At 49.2% G+C, this 21,669-nt stretch overlaps 1 protein-coding gene across 8 annotated transcripts in view; it reads left to right on the forward strand.

Annotated features, from left to right (window-relative positions):
* The window catches only part of GART (phosphoribosylglycinamide formyltransferase, phosphoribosylglycinamide synthetase, phosphoribosylaminoimidazole synthetase), a 36,256-nt gene extending 15,347 nt beyond the window's left edge, over nucleotides 1-20,909 (forward strand). For all 8 annotated transcript variants that reach the window (XM_077192887.1, XM_077192881.1, XM_077192908.1 and 5 more), the window contains 17 exons: nucleotides 948-1,016; nucleotides 1,745-1,870; nucleotides 2,405-2,492; nucleotides 2,874-2,959; nucleotides 3,535-3,703; nucleotides 4,219-4,450; nucleotides 7,491-7,585; nucleotides 8,474-8,583; nucleotides 9,259-9,457; nucleotides 10,497-10,745; nucleotides 11,067-11,219; nucleotides 12,289-12,492; nucleotides 12,737-12,868; nucleotides 13,432-13,562; nucleotides 15,309-15,450; nucleotides 17,886-18,001; nucleotides 19,566-20,909. In XM_077192887.1, coding sequence (XP_077049002.1) covers nucleotides 948-1,016; nucleotides 1,745-1,870; nucleotides 2,405-2,492; nucleotides 2,874-2,959; nucleotides 3,535-3,703; nucleotides 4,219-4,450; nucleotides 7,491-7,585; nucleotides 8,474-8,583; nucleotides 9,259-9,457; nucleotides 10,497-10,745; nucleotides 11,067-11,219; nucleotides 12,289-12,492; nucleotides 12,737-12,868; nucleotides 13,432-13,562; nucleotides 15,309-15,450; nucleotides 17,886-18,001; nucleotides 19,566-19,748 — 2,484 coding nt within the window. In that variant the 3' untranslated portion in view covers nucleotides 19,749-20,909. The remainder of the gene's footprint in view (nucleotides 1-947; nucleotides 1,017-1,744; nucleotides 1,871-2,404; nucleotides 2,493-2,873; nucleotides 2,960-3,534; nucleotides 3,704-4,218; nucleotides 4,451-7,490; nucleotides 7,586-8,473; nucleotides 8,584-9,258; nucleotides 9,458-10,496; nucleotides 10,746-11,066; nucleotides 11,220-12,288; nucleotides 12,493-12,736; nucleotides 12,869-13,431; nucleotides 13,563-15,308; nucleotides 15,451-17,885; nucleotides 18,002-19,565) is intronic.
* Nucleotides 20,910-21,669: the final 760 nt, after the last annotated feature.

The following is a 21,669-nucleotide window of genomic DNA, read 5'->3' on the forward strand; positions in this document are numbered from 1 at the left end:
GTATATGCAATTCCTTTTATTTTCACTCTATGAGACTCCTGCAGTCCATCAGGTGCCACAGTGAACTCCTCAGTGATTGAGGTGGGTCTTTACAAGCACCATTAGGAGCAAGCACAGCACTTCAATGGGCAGTCAGATTCTCTGGGATTATTTCAGGTGAAGTTCACACTGAGGAAGGATATTCCACAGATGTATTTGGAACATCAAGATTTGAAGTGAGGCCAAGTGAAGTAATTTTATCTGCCCAGTGAGGAGCACAGAGCTGAGGCTCCCAGGTCAGGCCCTCAGCTGGTGTCAGCCCCAGAGCACCCTGGAATTCCATGGAGCTCTGCTGATCCATGGGACACATTCTGTGACACACTTGTGCTTCAGGGCTCAGGGCCTGGGTGCTGCAGTCACATTTTGGGGGTCTGTGGTCACTGCACAGTTCATGTCTGAGCAGGGCCCAATGTCTTCTACAAAAAAAACCTGAGTTAGAGATTTCTAGAGACCCCCAAAATCACCTTGGCAGTGTGGGCTGGTTGTTCTTAACTTCTTAATTATCCAGAATGTGCAGTCAGTGTGCAAACATTGCACTGGCCTGTGAGAATCCTGCTCCCTTCCCAGGTGTTGTATAAAATTGCACTTTTTTATCCAGTGAAAGTGCAGACTGGAGACTTGGCTGTCGCTGCTGTTGGGGTGAATTTCAGAAGGCAGAGCATGAGGAATTGCTCAGTAATCACAAATACCCTCTGCCATTCAAAATACTCACTAATAAACCCTGCATTTATTTAAGAACAAAGAGGGGAGTAGGGATTTCACCAGTGCTGACATCCCTGGTGGGGAGAATGGATTCATCATCTCAAACCTGTGCTGCATTTTTGGCTCTATTATAAATTTCTATTTCTTGTTGCATTTTCAGTAGCTTAAAACTGAAACAGAACTAAAGAGATTTTGTTTCACTGTAGGATAAGAGTTTTGGCACAGCTGGGGAAACTGTTGTTGTTGAAGAACTTCTTGAAGGAGAAGAAATTTCTGTAAGTGCATCTCACTGTAACACTTCGGTTCTACCTGTTCTCAATTGTTTGGGATTCACTGAGTGCCTTCACCTACAGAGTGGAGGATTTGATCAGTTAAATTAGAACCATTCCCTGCTTATAAATAAAATTGTATTGGTTAGAGACAGCTGTGGCTTATTTTGGATCCTTGCTGGTTTTATAATTAGCATTGTAAAATGTTTTGAGTATTGCTGCCATTAGTCCAACATTACCCAGTTTGGGTGCACAACATCCTCCAGTTCCAAAGATGCCAGCAGCTTTGTTATTCTGAAGATACTGAGGATAAAAACAACTGCTATAGAAATAATTTATAAATATTTCACAAGTAAATAGCTTTATCAGCAAGGAAAATGAAGTTTTGAAAGGGATGTAATTCCTTCCTTCCAGTGCAAGGGCTGGGAGGGGAAAGGAAAAAGTCATTTCCATCATGCAGTATTTTAATTATTTTTTGAAACCTTTTGAGTGTTTTTTCTAAGTGCAACTGCTGATGGTATAATTTTTCTAGCTTTTATTGATTTCTGAAGGAAGGTCACACAAAATGAGTTCCTGCTTCCAGAGGAAAAAGCAAATGCTTTGAACCCCATCATTTATTTTATCGGGGGGGCAGAGTTTATCCTCTTCAATACCCTCTGTCACACTGAAAATCAGCTCTAATTTCACTTTAATTGTAACCATCCCAGGAACTTTAAGTGGTGTCCTTGTTTCAGTGCCTGTGTTTCAGTGATGGTGTCACCATTGCCCCCATGCCCCCAGCCCAGGACCACAAGAGGCTGCTGGATGGAGATGAGGGCCCCAACACAGGAGGGATGGGAGCTTATTCCCCTGCTCCTCAGGTGAGGAAGGGCTGATGAGGAAGGGGAGAGGGACTGGGAGGGGATGTTTCACTGCAGCTGTCACTGAGCCTCTGGGGATGGCTCATTCCAGCAGAGGAGCAGCAGGGAATGGGCTCTGCTGGATGGAGATTGCTGCCCAAAGCAGCCATGGCCAAGCAAATCCCCAGCTCCACAAAGCTCTCTGAAGAGGAGGGTATCTCCTCTGAATGACTGGAATTCCAAAGTGGGCAGTGTTATTTCTGCAGCCTTGTGTCTGATTGGGATTGAAGTTATGAAATGCTGCTCATCAGAACCAAGGGCCTAAAGCCACAGTTTTGCTTTGTGCCAAACAAAGCTCATGGTGAATTTTGGCTGTGGCTTAAGGTAGTGTGGGGTTTGTTTGATAGGGAACTTCTGTTGGCAGAAATAGAGAGAAATACATTCTTAGCTTTCCATTGGGGTAAGAGACCATCCAAGAATTCTGCTTGGCTCTTAAAAACACAAAGCCAAGCCCTCCCTTTTTACAAACACTGATTTCCAATCCTTTTTTATCAGATTTCTAAAGATTTGCTGCAGAAAATCAGAGAGACTGTTCTTCAGAAGACTGTTGATGGCATGAGGAAAGAAGGAGTCCCCTATGTGGGTATGTACAAAACTTTGGGATTTTTAATCATAAGGAGAACAACCTTTTATTTTGCTTTTTCCTCTTTGTATCCTGACTCACACTGGAGGTTAAGGGAAACAGCTTTGATTTATGAGGAACTGGGTTTGGTGCCAGCCTTGATTCATTGTCCATGGAAATCAACAGAGGTCATAAAAAGGGGATAATTCCTCAAGTGAGGAGGAGCAGAAAGGAAAATGCTCCAAAATAAGCTGTAAATTTGTGACAGCTATTTCTGCCTGATTTATTGTTACCATTTCTCAAATTCACTGAGCACAGGTGGCAGCCTTTTAAACCCTGTTATCAACAGATTCAAAACAAGTGAGTTCCTGAGAGATCTTTATGTATCATGTTTTGTTCCAGGTGTGCTTTATGCTGGATTAATGCTCACCAAAGATGGGCCCAAAGTTCTGGAATTTAACTGCAGATTTGGTGACCCAGAGTGTCAGGTGAGTCATTTTGTACAGTTTGGCACTATGGGAGGAGTAAAATCTGTGACCATCTACCACTGTTGTTAACCAGATGAATTTTTATTGGGGTGAATAATCAGGATTTTAAATCACCAAGATTTAAAACATTTGGGTTGTTTCTTCAAGGCAGAAGGTCTGTAAGGAAATGGTTCCATTCCAGAGAGGATTTCAGTAGGCTGGACTCAAATCTGGCCTTTGCAAAGGTCAGCCTGAGAAGAGCTCAGCACTTCCCTGTCTTTTCTGGAATGGATTCTGGATTTTTCCTTGCTCCCTGTTGACAAGTGGAACAGAACTCTTGATTTCTATTCTTCAGAACAAATGAGGTTCTTTGTCCTCATCCTTTCCTTTCCATATGTAGCAATTCCTTTACCCACAGAAGTTTTCTGCAAGGATGAGTATTTTTAAGATTATCTCTCAGATTATCCACTGAATGTCTGATGTGTGGAAGTCCAATACATGGGCATGTTTAATGCTGCTTTTCCAGCTGCATTATTGTCTTTCCAAGGCCAGGGAAGACATGACCTGGTGTGATTTGCTGCTGTGTGTTCCTGCAGGTGATTCTGCCCCTGCTCAGGAGTGACCTGTACGAGGTTATGCAGGCAGTGATCAACAGGAGGTTGGCCAGCTCCATGCCAGCCTGGAGAGAGGACAGTGCAGCTGTGACTGTGGTCATGGCTAGTCAAGGCTACCCAGGGACATATCCCAAAGGCTTGGAAATTACAGGTAAATGGAGCAGGAGGAGCTGCAAGAGGCTCATTCCCCCTGGCCTCTCCCTGTTCTCTGCTGCTGCATGAAGGTGAATCATGGAACTGAGATTCATAGAAACCCTGGTTCTGGGTCAGCAAGAGCAGCTGAATTTTCACACATCTCAGTTTGTTTTGGTGTATTTCCAGTTCTCCATGCTGTTGTTATTTGATATTGGCACAGCATTGATATTTAATGCCTGCTGCAGTCAGGTGGTTCTGATCAGGGCTCTTGGGTCACGTTGCTGCTGGTGTTTGTCACTGAGGCATAAAACCCCAGCTGCAATCAGATGTTGTGTGCCTACTGAATGTCTGTTCCCACATCCCTGAGCACACAGCTAGACTTGTCTCTCCCCCAGAGGTATTTTTTACAGATTTCTTCCCATTTCCCAGCAGGATCCCCCTGACTTTGTGTATGATTTTCAGACACCAAGTGTTCGGTCTCTCCCTGAGAGCGTTCTAACCAAGAGCTGATGTTTTTCACCCCACCCACAGGGCTGGCGAAGGCCAGGCAGCTGGGGCTGGAGGTGTTCCACGCAGGCACAGCCCTGAAGGATGGCAGGGTGGTCACCAGTGGGGGCAGAGTGCTCACAGTCACGGCCATCAAGGAGGACGTGCCCGCGGCGCTGCAGGCGGCCAACCTGGGCGTGGCTGCCATCCGCTTCCAGGGGGCCATCTTCAGGAGGGACATCGGCCACCGGGCCATAGCCTTCCTCAGGCAGTCCAGGTAGATATTCCCAGTCCCTGAAACGGCACTCATGGGGGTCAGAAGGAGCTAAGCACAGCCCTGGGTGGTGTTCATGATTCTCTTGATATTCTGTGTAACTCTGGACAAGTTGGAGCCCCGTCCTTGTACTCAGCAAGACCAGCCAAGGCAGGAATATTTTGAATGCCTGATGTTCTTACTCTCCTAAATCTGAGTTAAACTACAGTGACAAGCACACAGGAATGATCTGCTTTAGGGAAAGTCAACTTCTGCTTCTTGGGCTTTAGATCACAGATTTGCTCCAGGTTTGTTTTGGACCACAGGTTTGCTCTGGATTTGTTTTGGATCACAACTTTTGCTCTTGTCCAGAAGTCTGATATTCAATATCATGAAATGAAAAATCATTTAATATCATGAAATGTGGTCCCAGCCCCAACCTGCCAGAGCTCCAGGAGTGTTTGGGCAGCTCTGCCAGGGATGCCAAGGGTGGGATTTTTGGGATGTCTGTGCAGGGCCAGGGCTTGGACTGCATGATTCCTGTGTGTTCCTTCCAGCTCATGAGATTCTGGGATTTTATACATTAACAAAGTTCAAGCTGGCTTACTGGTTCTTTTTTAGCTTTTAGAAATGGTTAAAATCACCTTGAACCCCCTCCCTTGTTGGGATTTACATTTTACTGGCATAGCTGCCTAACACAGGGTAGGATTCATCCCCTTTTTCCATTCCCATTCCTTTAATTGGCTCAGTATTTACTGTAAGGCTCTGGAGATCATATGGCTGTGGGTTTGTTTGTTTTTTTTTTTTTAATAGTAGGGAGTCTTGTTGTCTCTTTAATGTTCCTGAAAGCTTCTTGTAGTTTTTAAACTCATTTTTACCTAATAAGAAACTGCTCTGCTCCAAAGAGCTCCCAACATACCTTTTCCCAAGGGGTTATTTTGTAGGCTGGGAAACACATCAGTGACAGTTCTGTTGCTGCTGGCAGTGTATCCTGATTAGCATTTTGTAAAACTATCATCAATAAACTTCCTAAAAGAACAAGGGTGTTGGTATTTAGTCTTCTTTCTCTCTCAAGTGCTCTGCATCTCTTGACAAATTGATGTGACAAGGTGGAATTGGGATTTGTAACAGAAAAATAAAAGGCCAGGTCAGTGAGGCAAGAGGAGGCCTTGGAGCAGTTCCCTCCCACCCCTGGGCCAGCAGGAATGGCTGCCTGGAGGATCCCTCCTGCACAGGAGGGATTTGGCACTGCCCTGGAGGCTGCTCCTGAATGGCTGCAGCCCCAGGACCCCACACTGGGCTGCCTTGGAAAGGACCTTAAAGCTCATCCTGTTCCTGCCATAGCAGGGACAACTTCCACTCTCCCAGGAGAGCCCCAGAGTCCCCAGTGGAGGAAGGGGGATGGCTCTGGAAGTCAGGGCTCAGCTCCTCTTGGCAGCCTGGCAGCATTCAGTCCTGAGGCATTTCACCTCAGGAGAACGGCCAGAATGCTTAATGAAAAGTATTCCAATGAAAAGTATTCCAGAAAATTTAAAGAACTAAAGATTCATTTAAAGAATCAAAGCAAAAAAACAAAAAATTAACAAATTTTAAATAGTCCTAAAAACATGGTGCAAATCTGGTGGGCATTCATCATATTCAGACTGAAAGGGGCTGACTTTGATCTCTGGTTGTTGCAGGCCAATATTTCCTTGAGTCTTATTCACAGCTGCCTGTGGTAATTCTTGTCTTCTTGCCAGTTTTTGGGCAGGGCTATGCTGGGAGTGCAGACACCTTTGGATTTTCCTGGCAATGCTTCTCCTGGGCCAGTTCTTCTGGCACTTGGAGTCTTTATCAATTCCAGATATTCCAGCAATGATCTTCACAACAGAAATACCTTTGATCCTAAAAAAACCCTCCCACATCTTAAAATAAGATTTACTAGGCAGAGTACAAAAATATTTACTCCATTTAGTGCAATTGTAGGCATTTGTGTCTGTCTCTGACTTTTCCAGTGTTTGCTGAATTCTTGACCTGGTTCCTGAGATGGGTTTTGTGGATTAACTGAATTTTTTTGTTCAGCTGAGTCAATTTTAAATGGCTTTCAGTTGTTTTGTTGTACTTGTCCTTGTTAATCAACACCCTTAGAATTTAAACTTCAGGCTGAATCCCATCCATAGGAGAGAGAAAGCAGGGATGGATCTAAAATAGGGATGCACCTGGTTCATGGCACTGACAGCCTGGGAATAACAACTGCTCAACTGGCACGAGCTGTGTTTGCTGCAGTGAAAAGTCATTAAAATCCCTGTCCCCAGAATGGAAAGGTCCCTCTGTAAACATGAGCTGGTGCTTGGTGTGCCAGGGAGCTGTGGGGACACACAGGTGACACCAGTTTGTACCAGGCTGCTGATCTTACATAAACCCCACCCAGAGCTTGCTGACATCTCCTTCCAGGTTCCTGAGCCCCACCTTAGGAACCTGGGTCTTTTGAAGGAAATATATTTTATATTCTTGAATAGAAAGCCCATTGAAGGGAGAGAGGCATGGCTGCTTCTGAGGTGGGATCATTGCAGTGACAAGGAGAGGCAACCTTAAAGCTGCAGCTGGAAAACCCTGGAAGGATCCTGGGGTTATTGATTCACCTTGGGGGTGGAAAAGTGACTTGAGCTCAGTCCTGCCCTGACCCAGCTGTGCATTTCTGCTGTGCTTGGTTTGGTTTGGAGCCTTCCCACTGACTCCTCAAGGCCTGGAGGTGGCACTCAGAGCTCTGGGCTGGGGACAAGGTGGGGATCAGTCACAGCTGGGACTCCGTGGGTTGTATGGATTCAAGCCCTGCAAGATCAGGTCTCTGCTGCCTGTTTTACCTTGTCAGGGGTTTTATTTTGGGATTTGACTGTGTGATCCCAATGCTCTGATACCAACTTCAAAACTCTGGAATTACCCACCTGCTGCTCCTGGCAGTGCCTCCTCAGACAGCAGGATGGGATTCTGCACAGTTCACCCACTCAGGGATGCAAAGAAGTAAATATTATTTGAAAATACATTCAGTAATCAGCTGCCACCCCATTTCTCCCCACTCTTCCAGAGGCCTGACTTACAAGAACAGTGGGGTGGACATTGAAGCAGGGAACACTTTGGTGCAGAAGATCAAACCCTTTGCTGCAGCCACATCAAGGTCAGGTAAGACAAGAACCTTTGCTCCTGCTTTGGTCACTTCTTGGCAGTGAGCTTTACCAGTTGATCAAAAGCTCATATATATGTGTCCTGCCTGTTTCTAGATGACATAAAATACCCTGTGGGAAGCAAATGCCTGTGATTTTATTGCAAATGCACAGCTTGGAACCCCCAAATGGCTCTGAGCTCCATCTCCTGAATGCCAGGAGTGTCAGAGGGCACAGTTCAGCACTGTGTAAGGATAAATGCAAGCAAAAATTCCACCATTAAGTACTGAGTTTGATTCCATGGACTATTATTTCTTGCACAGTGAACTCCATCATTTGGGGGGATGAATGTTTAGAAAGGTTATGGGATGTAGAATTCCTGAGATGGATGTGGAACCCACCTCTTTTGCTTGGTTGAATCAGCATGGATTCACCCTTGGGTTTGGGGCTCAGGCCCATCTTGCTCTAGCAAGTCCTTGTAGTTCTTCAGACAGATTTAAAATATTCATTTATGAAGTGGCCCTTTTATTTCAAATTAACTGACAACCTTCTAATGAAGTCAGGTATACACAGAGGGAAAAATAGAGATTTTCTCACACCAGTACAACAATCTCACCACAATTCCTGCTGTGTTTCACAGGAACACTTAGTGAAGGGGAAATCTCTCAGTTCCAGGAATTACTGACTGCTCAGTCACAAAGTTGGGGATTTTTAGGCTTAGGCTAATGATAAATTAAAAAGACAAAGCCAAGCTAAGCAGATTAGGTTGGCTTCTGAATGGCAGAGAAAAGTTTCCTGGTGACAAAGCAAAGTTGTGTTGCCAAACCATGGCGAGAATTTGTGGTGGAGATGCTGGGGAAGCCCCTGGGAGTAAAGCTGGGCTGTTTCTGCTTTTCCTGGCTGGCAGGCTGCAATGCAGAGCTTGGAGGCTTTGCTGGGCTCTTTGACCTGAAAGCAGCTGGTTACAGAGATCCCATCCTGGTGTCTGGAACCGACGGCGTCGGCACCAAACTCAAGGTAAGGTGGAAATCCACCCAAGGGAGGAGGAACAGCACAGAAGGGAAAAGGTTCTGTCAGAAAATAGCAGTTGTCCTGGAAAAACACCTATTGGTCTTTATAAAAAAGGGATGGAAACTGAAATTGCCCTTCTTCAGGCAAAAGAATGAAATACCTGTAAGTTACCAGATATGCTGATATCTGATAATATCAACTGATATGATAATATCAGCTATCAGAAGTTGATATGATAATATCATCACTAAATATCAGAAGTTGATATGATAATATCATCACTAAATATCAGAAGTTGATAAGATGCCTAAAATAACTGGGTTTAAATATTAAGAATATAATCAGGAATTTTGTTTCACAAAGGCAGCATCGCCACCCTCAAAAAAGATTAATTGATGGGGGAAAAAACTTAATCCCAGGTTTGCTGTTGTGTTTGGGCTCCAAGGAAACCTTTTTGCAGCACAGTTTCCTTCTCAGTGCCTTTTGGATTTGCCAGTGGAGACAGGAATAATTCCTGAAGAGAGTTAGGAGAGGATAATAAACAAAGCTGCTCCTCCAAGAGCACCTGGAGGGATTCTGGTCCATTGCTCACAGACCCTGCTCCTGATTTCAGTCCCTTGCAGACCCTGCCTGTGCTCCAGGGGCCCAGAGCTGATCCCAGGCTTCTCCCGTGTCTTGCAGATTGCTCAGGAGTGCCAGAAACACGACACCATCGGGCAGGACCTGGTGGCCATGTGTGTCAATGACATCCTGGCCCAGGGAGCTGAGCCCCTCTTCTTCCTGGATTATTTTGCCTGCGGCAAACTCGACGTGGATGTGGCTCAGGGAGTCATTGCAGGAATTGCTGATGCCTGCAGGAAAGCTGGATGTGCTCTTTTGGGTAGGAACACTTCTCAGGGGGATCTGAGAAACCTTCTGCAAGGTCTTTTAGTTGGTTTGAATGTGGTTGGTTTCCTACTCTGTGGAAGAATCTGGGAGGAGTAAAAAAGCAAAGTTTTTGCTTTCAGGGAACTTGATCTGCATCACAGTGGAAAGAAACAGTACTTTAAAAGTTTAGGTTAAATTTAGATTAGTTTTAGGTACAGATTTAGGTTAGATGTTGAGAAAAGGTTCTGTCCTTTTTTCCAAATTTTAGGGAAGTTAGGAACACAAGTTCTTTCTCAGTGGGTGTCATTTTGGGTCTGTTTATAAGCTTTAAACAAGAAGCTCTTTATGCCCTGGTTTAGTTTTTTTCCTGCATGAGCTGTTGGTCAGCTTTATGTTTGTTTTAAGGTGTTCTCTGCATTTATCAAATATAATCACCCCATTCATGCTGCAGCAAGGTCTGTGCTAGGTGAGACCTTGTGATGAAACCACCAAAATGTCAAGATTTTATCTCCAGTTCAAGACTTTCAAACCCCACAGGCCTTTCTGGAAGAGCTGAACCTTCAGCTCAACAAATTTAACTCATCATCCCACTGATAGTGAGGGGGTGAGGGCTCATCTCTTGCCTGGTTTTGCACAATTAGCTGTGGATTTAATTGTTGGGTGGCTGAGCACTTCTCCATCCTCCATTTCATCCAGCCCTCATTAAATACAGCTGAAACCCCAGGACTGAAAAAAGCAGGTGAAGCTGGAGCACAGGGCAGGGAGTGCAAAGTAGGAAGAGGAGAGAAAAAGGCAGAATTTTACCCAGAGCAGCTGGGGCTGCCCCTGGATCCCTGGCAGTGCCCAAGGCCAGGCTGGGCACTGGGGCTGGAGCAGCCTGGGACAGTGGGAGGTGACCACGCCAGGGTGGAATGAGATGAGCTTTGAAATCCCTTCCAACCCAAACCAGGAATGAGATGAACTTTGAAATCCCTTCCAAGCCAAACCATTCTGGGATTCCATGATCCAAGCCAGGCTTTTTCAGCACCTCTCTGCTGTGTTTTGGTCCCCAGGAGGAGAAACGGCCGAGATGCCGGGGATGTACCCCCCCGGCGAGTACGACCTGGCCGGCTTCGCCGTGGGGGCCGTGGAGAGGGGGCAGATGCTGCCCCAGCTGGACAGGATCACTGAGGGGGACGTGGTCATTGGGGTGGCATCTTCTGGAGTCCACAGCAACGGCTTCAGCCTGGTCAGGAAGATCGTGGAGAAGTCCTCCCTGGATTTCTCCTCCCGCGTCGGTGTCTCCGGGGATCAGACTCTGGGTACTGCTTCCTCCTGAGCTTCCTCCCAACAGCTGGCACAGCAATTCTCTCTGGGCCTTTGAAACTTTGCTCAGGCACCAAAAAAAAAATCATTCCATCTTTAGCATGTCTTCATCTTCTTCTTTTCCTGGGAGTCACACGTGCAGGGAAGAAACAAAGGGAGGGGGATAAATAATTAATTGTGGGCTAAAATTAAAAAGGTAGAACTTTGTGTTTCTCTCTAGTACAATGCTCATTCATATCCAAACTGCTATTTTGAGATCTCCCCCATTCTGTACTGATTCCCATTTCTCTCCATGCTTTTCCCTCTCCCCTGGGCAGGAGAGCTGCTGCTGACCCCAACCAAGCTCTACAGCAAGACCCTGCTGCCTGTGCTGCGCTCGGGCCACGTCAAAGCCTACGCCCACATCACCGGAGGGGGCCTGCTGGAAAACATCCCCAGAGTCCTCCCAGACTCCCTGGGTGTCGTTTTAGGTGAGACAGAAGGAAAGCTGTGGAAAAATCCTGCCCTTGCTGTGCAAGCCTGTGCCCACAGCAGCTGGTCTGTGCTGTAGGAGCTGGACGTGTCTGTCTAGGAATGTTTGAGTTTTTCCTTGTATCTGAACCAGAGCCAGTCAAAACTCTTCGTGGTGGAAAGACTGCTCCCCACTGAATTCCTTCCCCTGGGGGTGTTTGGGATTGGATTTCATAGGACACTTGCAAAAAGAAAACAACCTTACCAGCATTCCCAAGTCAGCTGCACCATTTGCAATTCCCTACGAAATTATTGCTAATTAAATGACACTCATGAAGTTTTCAATTAGCATTCAGAGGTGGTTGTGAGCTCAGGGACAGCTCCTGCTGTTTGGCTTCATTAATCCTCAGCCCTCTCCCCTCAGGTGTGCTGGAAAGGGGTTTCAGTGCTGGGGCAGGGGAGGCATGGAGAGGGAAAAGGCTGGCACAGGTTGTGAGAGCTCACAGGGTTGTACAATAAAATAAGGAATTAATAGTTCTGAACTCATAAACTGCACATAAATCATTTTCCACTTCTCCACTGATAAATGTTTATGTGTATATGCACCTCTGCCCTGGATCCAGGCTGGGAGAGCTGGGATTGTCCAGCCTGGAGAGGAGAAGCTCCAGGGAGAGCTCAGAGCCCCTGGCAGGGCCTGCAGGGGCTCCAGGAGAGCTGCAGAGGGACTGGGGACAAGGCCTGCAGGGACAGCACCCAGGCAATGGCTGCCAGTGCCAGAGGGCAGGGCTGGGTGGGATTTTGGGAATTATCCCTTCCCACCCAAACCATTCAGTGATTCCATGAATCTGTAGGAATTGGGGTAGAACCATTTTCAAAGAGAACATGACAAGAAAGAAATTTCCTGTCCTTGGAATTCCTTTCCTGTGCCTTGTCCAGAAGCATTTTTGTGCTGCTGTAAATCATCCTCACCTGGTTGGAACTGGGGCACTGGGGGATTTTTGTGACAGATTTTGCCTCTTAGCACCCCAATAATTTGTAATCCATTGGTAACAATTTCCACCCTTGATCTGTATTTCCAATTCTCTTCAGATGCTCTCACCTGGAAGATCCCTGAAATCTTCTGCTGGCTCCACAAGGAAGGGAACCTCTCTGAGGAGGAGATGGCTCGGACCTTCAACTGTGGGGTGGGGGCAGTGCTGGTGGTCCAGAGGGACATGGCCCAGCAGGTGCTCAGGGACATCCAGGGACACGAGACCGCCTGGCTCATCGGCAAAGTGGTGCCCCTGCAAAAAGGTTCCTGCAGCTTGATCTTCCTTGGGGGGAAATCGGCAGAAAGAAAAAGCAAAGGGAAATTCCCTTATCTGGGAGTCTTCATGAGGTCAAAACCTTTTCACTGGCACCTCCCTGGCTTTTTTGTGGGGGTATTGAGCTGACAGTTCATTAATCTTTTCCATGGGTGCTTTTCTCCTCTCTCTGCTTCTCCCTTTACTGACACTTTGTTTTGCTATTTGTTGGGTTTTTCCTTGTACCTGCTCAGGCTCTGACAACGTTAAAGTCCTCAATCTCCATCGGGCCCTGCAAGCAAACAGGTCCCTGTGTGTGCAGAGCCACATCCAGGGCAAGATCCAGACAGGCAAAGTGAAGGTGGCTGTCCTCATCTCTGGAACAGGTGAGTTCTGCTCTTTGCTACCCTGGGATCCAGACTGTGCAGAGGGGAACTTCAGCTTGGATTTAAAATCCCTGCAGTTCTCCATGGGCACTCTGGTAGGCTTCTAGCAGGCAGGAGAGATGTTGTGCTTGGGCTGATGTCAGTCACAAACCTCTTTTAACCTCTGCTGCAATCTGTGAATCGCTCCTGTGCTCAGTTTATCCCCAAACCTCTGCAGGTGTCCAGATTCAGGCTCCCACTCTGGTCCCTGTAGGAACAGCAGCATCATCTCACAGATAGAGCAGAATTTCTTTTGCCATGTAGGCACTCCAACTATTCTATTTCCAGTGTTCCCAATCACTAAGGACACCAATCCAGTGCTATAAATTACAGTTTCCAAGTGCAGCTGCCAGGAAAGGCCTTCAGCTGTCTGAATCAGCTCCCAGCAAATCAATTTAAAAAGGATTAATGTTTCATCAGGGCTGTTTGGTTTGGTCTCCCCCACAGTGCTACTTGTTAAAAGCCTCTTCCAGCTGTTCCCTCTATTTATTCTCAGTATCCATGAGTTATTCTCTCTCCCCCAGGCACAAACCTGGAAGCCCTCATCAACAGCACGAAGAAAGACACCAGCTATGCACAGATAGTCCTGGTTATCTCCAACAAACCTGGTGTGGAGGGGCTGAGGAAAGCTGAGAGAGCTGGGATTCCTACAAGGGTGAGCATTTCCTTTTGTAATCAGCCACCATTGGCTGGGACTCCAGCAGGAAGGTGCTGATGAGTTTTATGGGGTGACACATGGGCTGATAGGGAGCCTTGGCTTTTCTGTTTTGGTCTGTTGTGAACTTGTGCCTAGGGACAAAGTACCTGACAGCAAAATCCTTCCTTTTCTCCTTCTCTGCCAGCAATCCTGATGCTTTGGGGACAGTTGTTGCATTAAACCAGCATAAAACTTCCAGTTACAGCTTAAACTTTGTGAATTGCTTGACTTCAGGGCATTGACACTGAAGTGCCAACCTATTTTATGTGAATTTAATTTTAAAATGACCTGGTGGTTCATTTGAATGGAATGGAGAGGTCACACTCAGTGGGGCCTTCCTCTGACTGCCTGGGACCTGCCTCAGGCTCTCCAGGAATCATTCCCAGGGCTCCCTGAGCTTCCATGGATTTTGTGTGCCTTGCCTTTGTGTTGCAGATCTGAAATGATCCTGTTGTCACTTAGAAACCTTTTCCAGTCACTGTTCACTGCTCAATACAGACCCAGGGAGATTGGGGCCCAGAGCTTTGCTCCTTTATTGGTGCTGGGATCTGTGCTGGTGCTCCAGCTCCTCCTTGGGAGGACACAGAGGGCACAAGGGAAATGTGGTGTGAAGAGCAAACAGAGAATCACAGGCTGGCTTGGCTGGGAAAGGACCTGAAAGCCCATCCAGTGCCAACCCCAAGGTTTTTATCAGGAAAAAAACCAGTGTGGGAGAGCTGATGGCCCTGGGGGTCAGCTGGGGAGGGAGGGGTGGCACAGGCACAGGGGCAGAGGCTGGTTCAGCCCAGTGCCTGCTGTCCCTGTCACCTGAGCAGCCCTGGCTTTTCCCAAACCAGCCCTGGGACTCTGGTGGCCTTTAACAGGTGCTTCTATTGAAGACTGGGTGCTCTAAGTTAGGTACTGCTGCCTTCTTCCTGCCTAAATCAGGGGATCTATCCTGGGTGGAAAACAACAGCTCAGGCTGGGAGAGCTGGGGGTGCTCACCTGGGAAAGGGAGAGCTCAGAGCCCCTGGCAGGGCCTGCAGGGGCTCCAGGAGAGCTGCAGAGGGACTGGGGACAAGGCCTGCAGGGACAGCACCCAGGGAATGGCTGCCAGTGCCAGAGGGCAGGGCTGGGTGGGATCTTGGCCATGAGGAATTGTTCCCTGGCAGGGTGGGCAGGCCCTGGCACAGGGTGCCCAGAGCAGCTGGGGCTGCCCCTGCATCCCTGGCAGTGCCCAAGGCCAGGCTGGGCACTGGGGACAGTGGGAGGTGTCCCTGCCATGGCACAGGTGGCACTGGGTGGGATTTAAGGTCCATCTCAACCCAACCCAGTCTGGGATTCCATCATTATGGGGTAGGGGCTGGTTTAGGAGTTTGTGATCTGCCTTTTTTCCAAGCTTTTCTGGTGCAGTTTTTGCCAAGATTCAACTGCTTATGACTGCCAGAGGCCTCAAAGTGGGTGAAATCTATGGAAGACCTCAGGATGGCTTAAAGCCCAGCATTTGTAGGGTGCTCCATGGTGATCCATGCAAAACCCTACAAATCCATGTAGGTGTTCCATAGGATCGAGAGCCCTGGGCTTATCAAGCCAAACTTGTCTGTCCCACTGCTCCCTCTCTGTGGGGAGGGGCACAGGCTGCACTGTGCCTGTCAGCTGGGCCCTGGGGAGCTGCTCTTCCCTGGAACTGCCAGCACATCCCTGTTTGTGCTTTGGGCTGCCCAGGTGGTGGAGCACACGAGGTACCAGAGCCGCACGGAGTTCGACAGCGCCGTGGACCAAGTCCTGCAGGAGTTCTCGGTGGAGCTGATCTGCCTGGCCGGCTTCATGCGCATCCTCTCGGGTCCTTTTGTCAAGAAATGGGAAGGTGAGCACAGCTGGGGGCTGTGCATGTGCACCAAGGCATCTCAGGGGTTGTCACCAGGAAAAAGAGAGAGGGCACCAGATTAAACACGGTGATGTTCAAGGTCCCCTTTCAACCCTGCCCATCCTGGGATTCTGTGAAATGAAACTCTTCCCATCTTGTAAGGAAAAGGATGAGAGGGAAAGGCAGTGCCCCTGTGCAGAGCCTGAAGGAAGCCAAGGGCAAACACAGGTCTGGTAGTCTTTGATTTCTTAGAAAATATTTTTTTAAAGGCTGTGAAGGCTTTGTGACTCTGCACACAGGAGGTGCTGGCAGAGGTAAGCACCCAGGCACTGAGATTCCTTCCCCTGACAGAGGAACTGCTCTGGGTCCTTGTAAAACCACCAAGCTGGGCAGCATTTTGCAGTTTTGGTTAACAAGCCCTGGCCAGTCCCAGGCCATGTGCCAGGAGCTGCCTGAGTCCATGGGTGGGGTGTTCCCCAGGCAGATCCAGGCTGTGCTTGCTCAGAACGTTCACAGTGTCTCCACTCTGCTCATCTTTTGGTTTTCCAGCTCTTTGAGAGGCTGGTGACACCTTCAGGGCCTGCTCTCCCTGCCCAGCTGTTCCTTTTCTCTCCTCCTGTGTTTCCCAGGGACTTCTGAGCACACAGAGCAGCTGCTGCTTGCTCTGCTTTGGGGCCAGGGTTACCTAAACCTATTCAAAACAGGCACAGCCTGGTCAGCCTCTGCCTTGCAGCTTTCACTGCTCTTTGGCGACTTTTGTGTTCCCCTGGGCGTGCCAGGAACATTTCACACCTGAACTTCTTTTCAAACCTCTCTTTAAATTCAGTAGAGCAAAGCAGACACTCCTGAGAGGCCTTGCTGTGGTTTTGAAGCTGTCAGGTGAAGCCAGTCAGGTGAATTGGTTTTGTTTGTCTCCACTCAGGGCCCAGAGATGGAAGTGCCTGTGCTGTGGGCAGCTGTCAGGAGGAGACACAATCTCTCACTCCAAGGGATGTGTTTGGAGCAGACACTCTCTGTAGAGGACAGAACAGAACTTCCTCTAGTGCAGAACCTTGTGCAAATAAAGATTTTAGTGCCTTGTGATTTAGGGACAGCTCAATGATTGTTGTCCTGGACAGTGCAGGATTTGCTTTACTTGCATGACTGGTGTGAGAGAAAAGGAAAGATTTTTTCCAGACAGAAGAGTTAAACTTTTTAAAATGTCCAGAACTGGATTGAGCTTGAAAACCTGAGCTGTGACCACGAGGTGGGAGCTCAGACACTGAGCTCAGCTCAGGGAGCTGGGCCAGCTGCAGGACCTGTCCTGGCCATGCCTGGCCCCTGACCCCCCCGAATTATCCAGGAAGAATCAATTCCTGCTGCTGCTTTGGTCAAAGCTGCTCCTTTCTTTTTCTCTCACAGTCACAAGGACACTGAGTGGGAGTTAGGAAACTCTTTCTTGCTTAACAGCCCTGAAGTGTGAATTATGGCTGTTAACAAAGGACAGGTTAAAGTGTTAATTGTGAGTGTTATAAAAGCACAGGTGAAAACAGAACCAAACAAACCCAAGCAAACAGGAATCCACATCCCATTCTGATGGGAAATGGAGGCAGAGGAGCAGGGTGGTGTTTCCAGCCCACTGTCCCTGAAACCTTTTGGGCTCAAGCTGCAGGGAGGGAGATGCTGATGCTTAAAAAGGGCTTTATTTAGATATAAAGTGTATCTGAGACACTGCTGGACATCAGGTGGCACATTTGCCTTCTGTAACTTGCCCAGACCCCCAAGGTGCTGCCAGGAAGAGAGAAGAGTAGAATAGAGATAACAGAAAGAATTAAATAAAATAATGGTAATAAAACCCTGGAGCAAAGGAGGCTCAGGGGCCCTTGTGGCTCTGCACAAGTCCCTGCCAGGAGGGCACAGACACTGGGGCTGGGCTCTGCTCCCAGGGCACAGGGACAGGAGCAGAGGGAACGGCCTCAGGCTGGGCCAGGGCAGGCTCAGCTTGGACAGCAGCAGCAATTTGCCCATGGCAAGGGAGCTCAGGCCTTGGCAGGGGCTGCCCAGGGAGCTTTGCAGTGCCCAGCCCTGCAGGTGTCCCCTGCAGGTGGCACTGAGTGCTCTGGGCTGGGGACAAGGTGCCCATGGGGCACAGCTGGCACTGCATGGGCTGGCAGGGCTGGGCCAGCCCCAGGGATCCTGTGATCAAAGAAGGACAAGGTGCTGAGGGAAGGGACAGCTACATCAGCCAATTAGTGATTATTAATCCCTGGGGATGTGTTTAGCCATTAACTGTAACTGCACTCTGCTGATTCAGACACTTGGAGCTGGCTGGCTGCTGGCATCTTCAAAACTTGTCAAAAATCCTTTTCACAAATGATTTTGTTCCTCTGTTGGTTATGGCCCTTTGAGCAGCCTAAGAGTGCTAAAAGCCAATAACCTCAGCTCTGCTTTCCCAGGGAAAATCCTGAACATCCACCCGTCCCTGCTGCCATCCTTCAAGGGAGCGAACGCGCACAAGCTGGTGCTGCAGGCCGGGGTCAGGGTCACGGGCTGCACCGTGCACTTCGTGGCTGTGAGTACCCCCTGCTGGCCCTCTGCCTCCTCCCCTGGGAACATCTGCCCCTCTGCATCCTTCCCTTTGAACATCTGCCCCTCTGCATCCTCCCCTGGGAACATCTGCCCCTCCTGCCCCTCTGCATCCTCCCCGGGAACATCTGCACCCCTGCATCCTCCCCTGGGAACATCTGCCCCTCTGCATCCTCCTCTGTGAACATCTGCCCCTCTGCATCCTCCCCTGGGAACATCTGCACCTCCTGGCTCTCTGTAATCCTTCCCTTTGAACATCTGCACCTCCCTGGCTCTCTGTAATCCTTCCCTTTGAACATCTGCACCTCCCTGGTTCTCTGCAATTCTCCCCTTTGAACATCTTCACCTTCTTGCTCCCTGCCCCTCTGCATCCTCCCCTTTGAACATCTGCACCTCCCTGGCTCTCTGTAATCCTCCCCTTTGAACATCTGCACCTCCCTGGCTCTCTGTAATCCTTCCCTTTGAACATCTGCACCTCCCTGGCTCTCTGTAATCCTCCCTTTTGAACATTCTCACCTCAGAGCCTGCTGGGAGCACCCTAAACCCTCGTGTTTGATCACCTGCCCTCTGTGTTCAGAACTTTGCATCCAGAGGAGGTGGAGATTTTATTGTGACCATACAGTGCTGTAGTTTGCTGGCTCTGGAGAAGGAATGGAAATGGATAATTTGTCCAGGAGTTGAAGCTTTCCCTAAGGGAACTTCTTCCCTAAGCATCCCACTGCTGCCTTCCACCCACTGGAGAGGGGGAATAGTTAATGTAAGGCCTTGGCAAAGCCAAAGGCTTTGTTAAACATGGCCCAAACTTCCTGGGTTTTATCCTAAACCTGCCTTGTTTCTTGCTTTCAAGAAAAAGAAAAAAATAGAAACAAACAAACAAAACCCCACTGGAAATGGTACAGGATTTGGTAAGGTGTGATCAGTTTTGCTCTGTGGGAACAGAGCAAAACTTGACAATTTATGCTGGTCAGACCCTAAGTAAAGAGCAGAGATGTCTCAGCTTCAGAGCCACGTTTTTTTCAGGCCAGGGATCATTGGTTCCCTTTTGGTCACTTCTCAGGGTTCAAAGATCTCTCCTCTGGCTCCCTTCTCCCTCTGCTGCTGGAATCTGTCTCAGCATTTTTGCTTTCCCTTGGAAAAAGAGAGCAGAATCACTTTTCCCAATAGAAGGGAAAGTGCTTTCTACTCTCTGTGCCATGACTTGGGGTTTCTCTGTGTGGCAGCTGCTGAGGAACAACCCCTGCCCAGCAGGGATCTGCCCCAGCAGCGTTCCAGGCAAGATCTGTCCTGGCTCTGTGCAGCCCTTGGCTCATTCCCCCTCTGACTGAATGTCCTGCCCAGCCCAGCCCAGCCCCTCCTGTCCCTGGGCTTTTCTGGGATAGAATTGTTGCTCCCTGCTGTTCTCCTGCTCTCTCTGAACCCTTCCCAGACCACAGCCAGCCCCAGCACCCGCTCTCCCCATCCCACCAGCGCAAACCCCAGCTCCTGCCAGGTCCCCCTGGCAGCCCAGGCCTCCCCTGTGTGCCAGGCTGACCCCGCCGTTGCCGTTGCAGGAGGAGGTGGACGCCGGGGCCATCATCTTCCAGGAGGCGGTGCCGGTGAAGCTGGGGGACACGGAGGCCACGCTGGCTGAGCGGGTGAAGGAGGCCGAGCACCGCGCCTTCCCCGCCGCGCTGCAGCTGGTGGCCAGCGGCGCCGTGCGCGTGGGCGAGGCGGGCAAGATCTACTGGAAATAGAGCCGGGCTCAGCAGGGCCTGGGCTCTGCCCCTCGCCCCTGCCTCGCGCGGTTCGTGGTTCAAATCCCGGGAAAGCCACCAGTGGGAATTGGGGGGCCGTTCCCAGAGGGTGCAGCAATGGCTCCTGTAAGTGCTTCCTCATTTTAATCGCTTCCTCGGCCAACATTTTGGTTCTCTCAGTCGCGTTCCTGACAACCCCAGTGCAGCCAGGTGGGTCTGAGCAGCCCTGGGGTGGACTGGAGACAACACTGGAGACCCTTCATGCAAAATCACAACCAGTCTGGGAAGTGCACAAGCCTTTGTCACATGGCCTGTCTCCAGCATTGGGATTAACTTCCACTTTTGCCAGGTGGGGAATATGGTGAATATCCAGCTGTGAAAATCCAGCTGTTGGCCAGCCACCGGGGCTGTTCCCTCATGGGGACCCTCCTTGTGCTGGGAAGTGCTGCTGAGGGAAACTGCAATGGAAGAGACAGACAAAGGCAGAACCCTCCACTCTCAAAACCTCATCAGAGCAGGAGAAACTGGCCTCCCCAAACACCAGTTATTGGATTTCTCTCCATTTGCTGCCTGGTTTGATGGTGGTGGATCTCATGTGGCCCAGACCTTGACACACCCTGTCATTTCCACACCTGAACCTGCTGTCCATCAGATGCCAGCAGCATTTGGTGTCTGCTGCTTTTTTTCCCACAGCATTCCCATGTGAATTCCCACAAATTCAGGGTTTATTTTTTTACATGAGTAGAAAGACCAGACACAAAACATGTCCTTGGTTTGGGAAACATTCCTCAGGAATTCTGAAGTGCCTTTATTCTTGAACCAGAGTTTTCACCTGGAATAACACTGAGGGACACCCAGGAATTATGAACATTTGGAAAACAATGGGGGTTTTTGAGCAGCTCAACACTTGTGGTTTTCTTTTAATATTTTCATATAGTTATGAAACCATTTTAATGTTCTTACTGAAAGGATCAGGTTCCCCACACACAGAGCAGATGAGGTGGTTTGGAGCTCCCCTTTAACACAGAATCAGAGAAATCTGATTTTTAATCAGAGAAAGCGGATTGTATTCTGGGCTCTGATGTCCTGACGGTACTCCCATGTTGGCATATTCTCCTCTGGGATTTGAAATAAAGCCTAATAAATTAAAATAAAAAATTCTATCTACAAGTATTTCCTTGGAATTGATTCCTAGGGCTGTAGGGGGGAGGAGGGCAGGGGCTGTACATGGTGTGGGGGCCATGGCTCAGTGGGGAGGTCACAGCTCCAGCCAGGGAAGCAGAGGAAATAAAGATTGGAGGGGTGAAATCACTGCCTGTGCAGGGAATCAATGTCACATTATTGATCAGAGCAGCTGATCACTGCCAGAGAGGCCAACAGAGAGAGCTCTCCCAAATCCAATGTCCATCTCCAGCACAGGCCCCTTGATCCAGATTCTGATATTTTGCCATGTGAGCCTGGATGTGGAATGGGATTTCACAGAGTCACACAAGGTTTGGGTTGGAGGGATCTCAAAGCCCACCCAGTGCCACCCCAGCCATGGCAGGGACACCTCCCACTGTCCCCAGTGCCCAGCCTGGCCTTGGGCACTGCCAGGGATGCAGGGGCAGCCCCAGCTGCTCTGGGCACCCTGTGCCAGGGCCTGCCCACCCTGCCAGGGAACAATTCCTCATGGCCAAGATCCCATCCAGCCCTGCCCTCTGGCACTGGCAGCCATTCCCTGGGTGCTGTCCCTGCAGGCCTTGTCCCCAGTCCCTCTGCAGCTCTCCTGGAGCCCCTGCAGGCCCTGCCAGGGGCTCTGAGCTCTCCCTGCAGCTTCTCCTCCCCAGGTGAGCACCCCCAGCTCTCCCCTCTGGCTCCAGAGGGGCTCCAGCCCTGGGACAGTCCATGGCTCCTCTGGGCTCTCTCCAGCAGCTCCATG

Source organism: Agelaius phoeniceus, chromosome 2 (assembly GCF_051311805.1).
Source record: "Agelaius phoeniceus isolate bAgePho1 chromosome 2, bAgePho1.hap1, whole genome shotgun sequence".
NCBI classification, from domain to species: Eukaryota; Metazoa; Chordata; class Aves; order Passeriformes; family Icteridae; genus Agelaius; species Agelaius phoeniceus.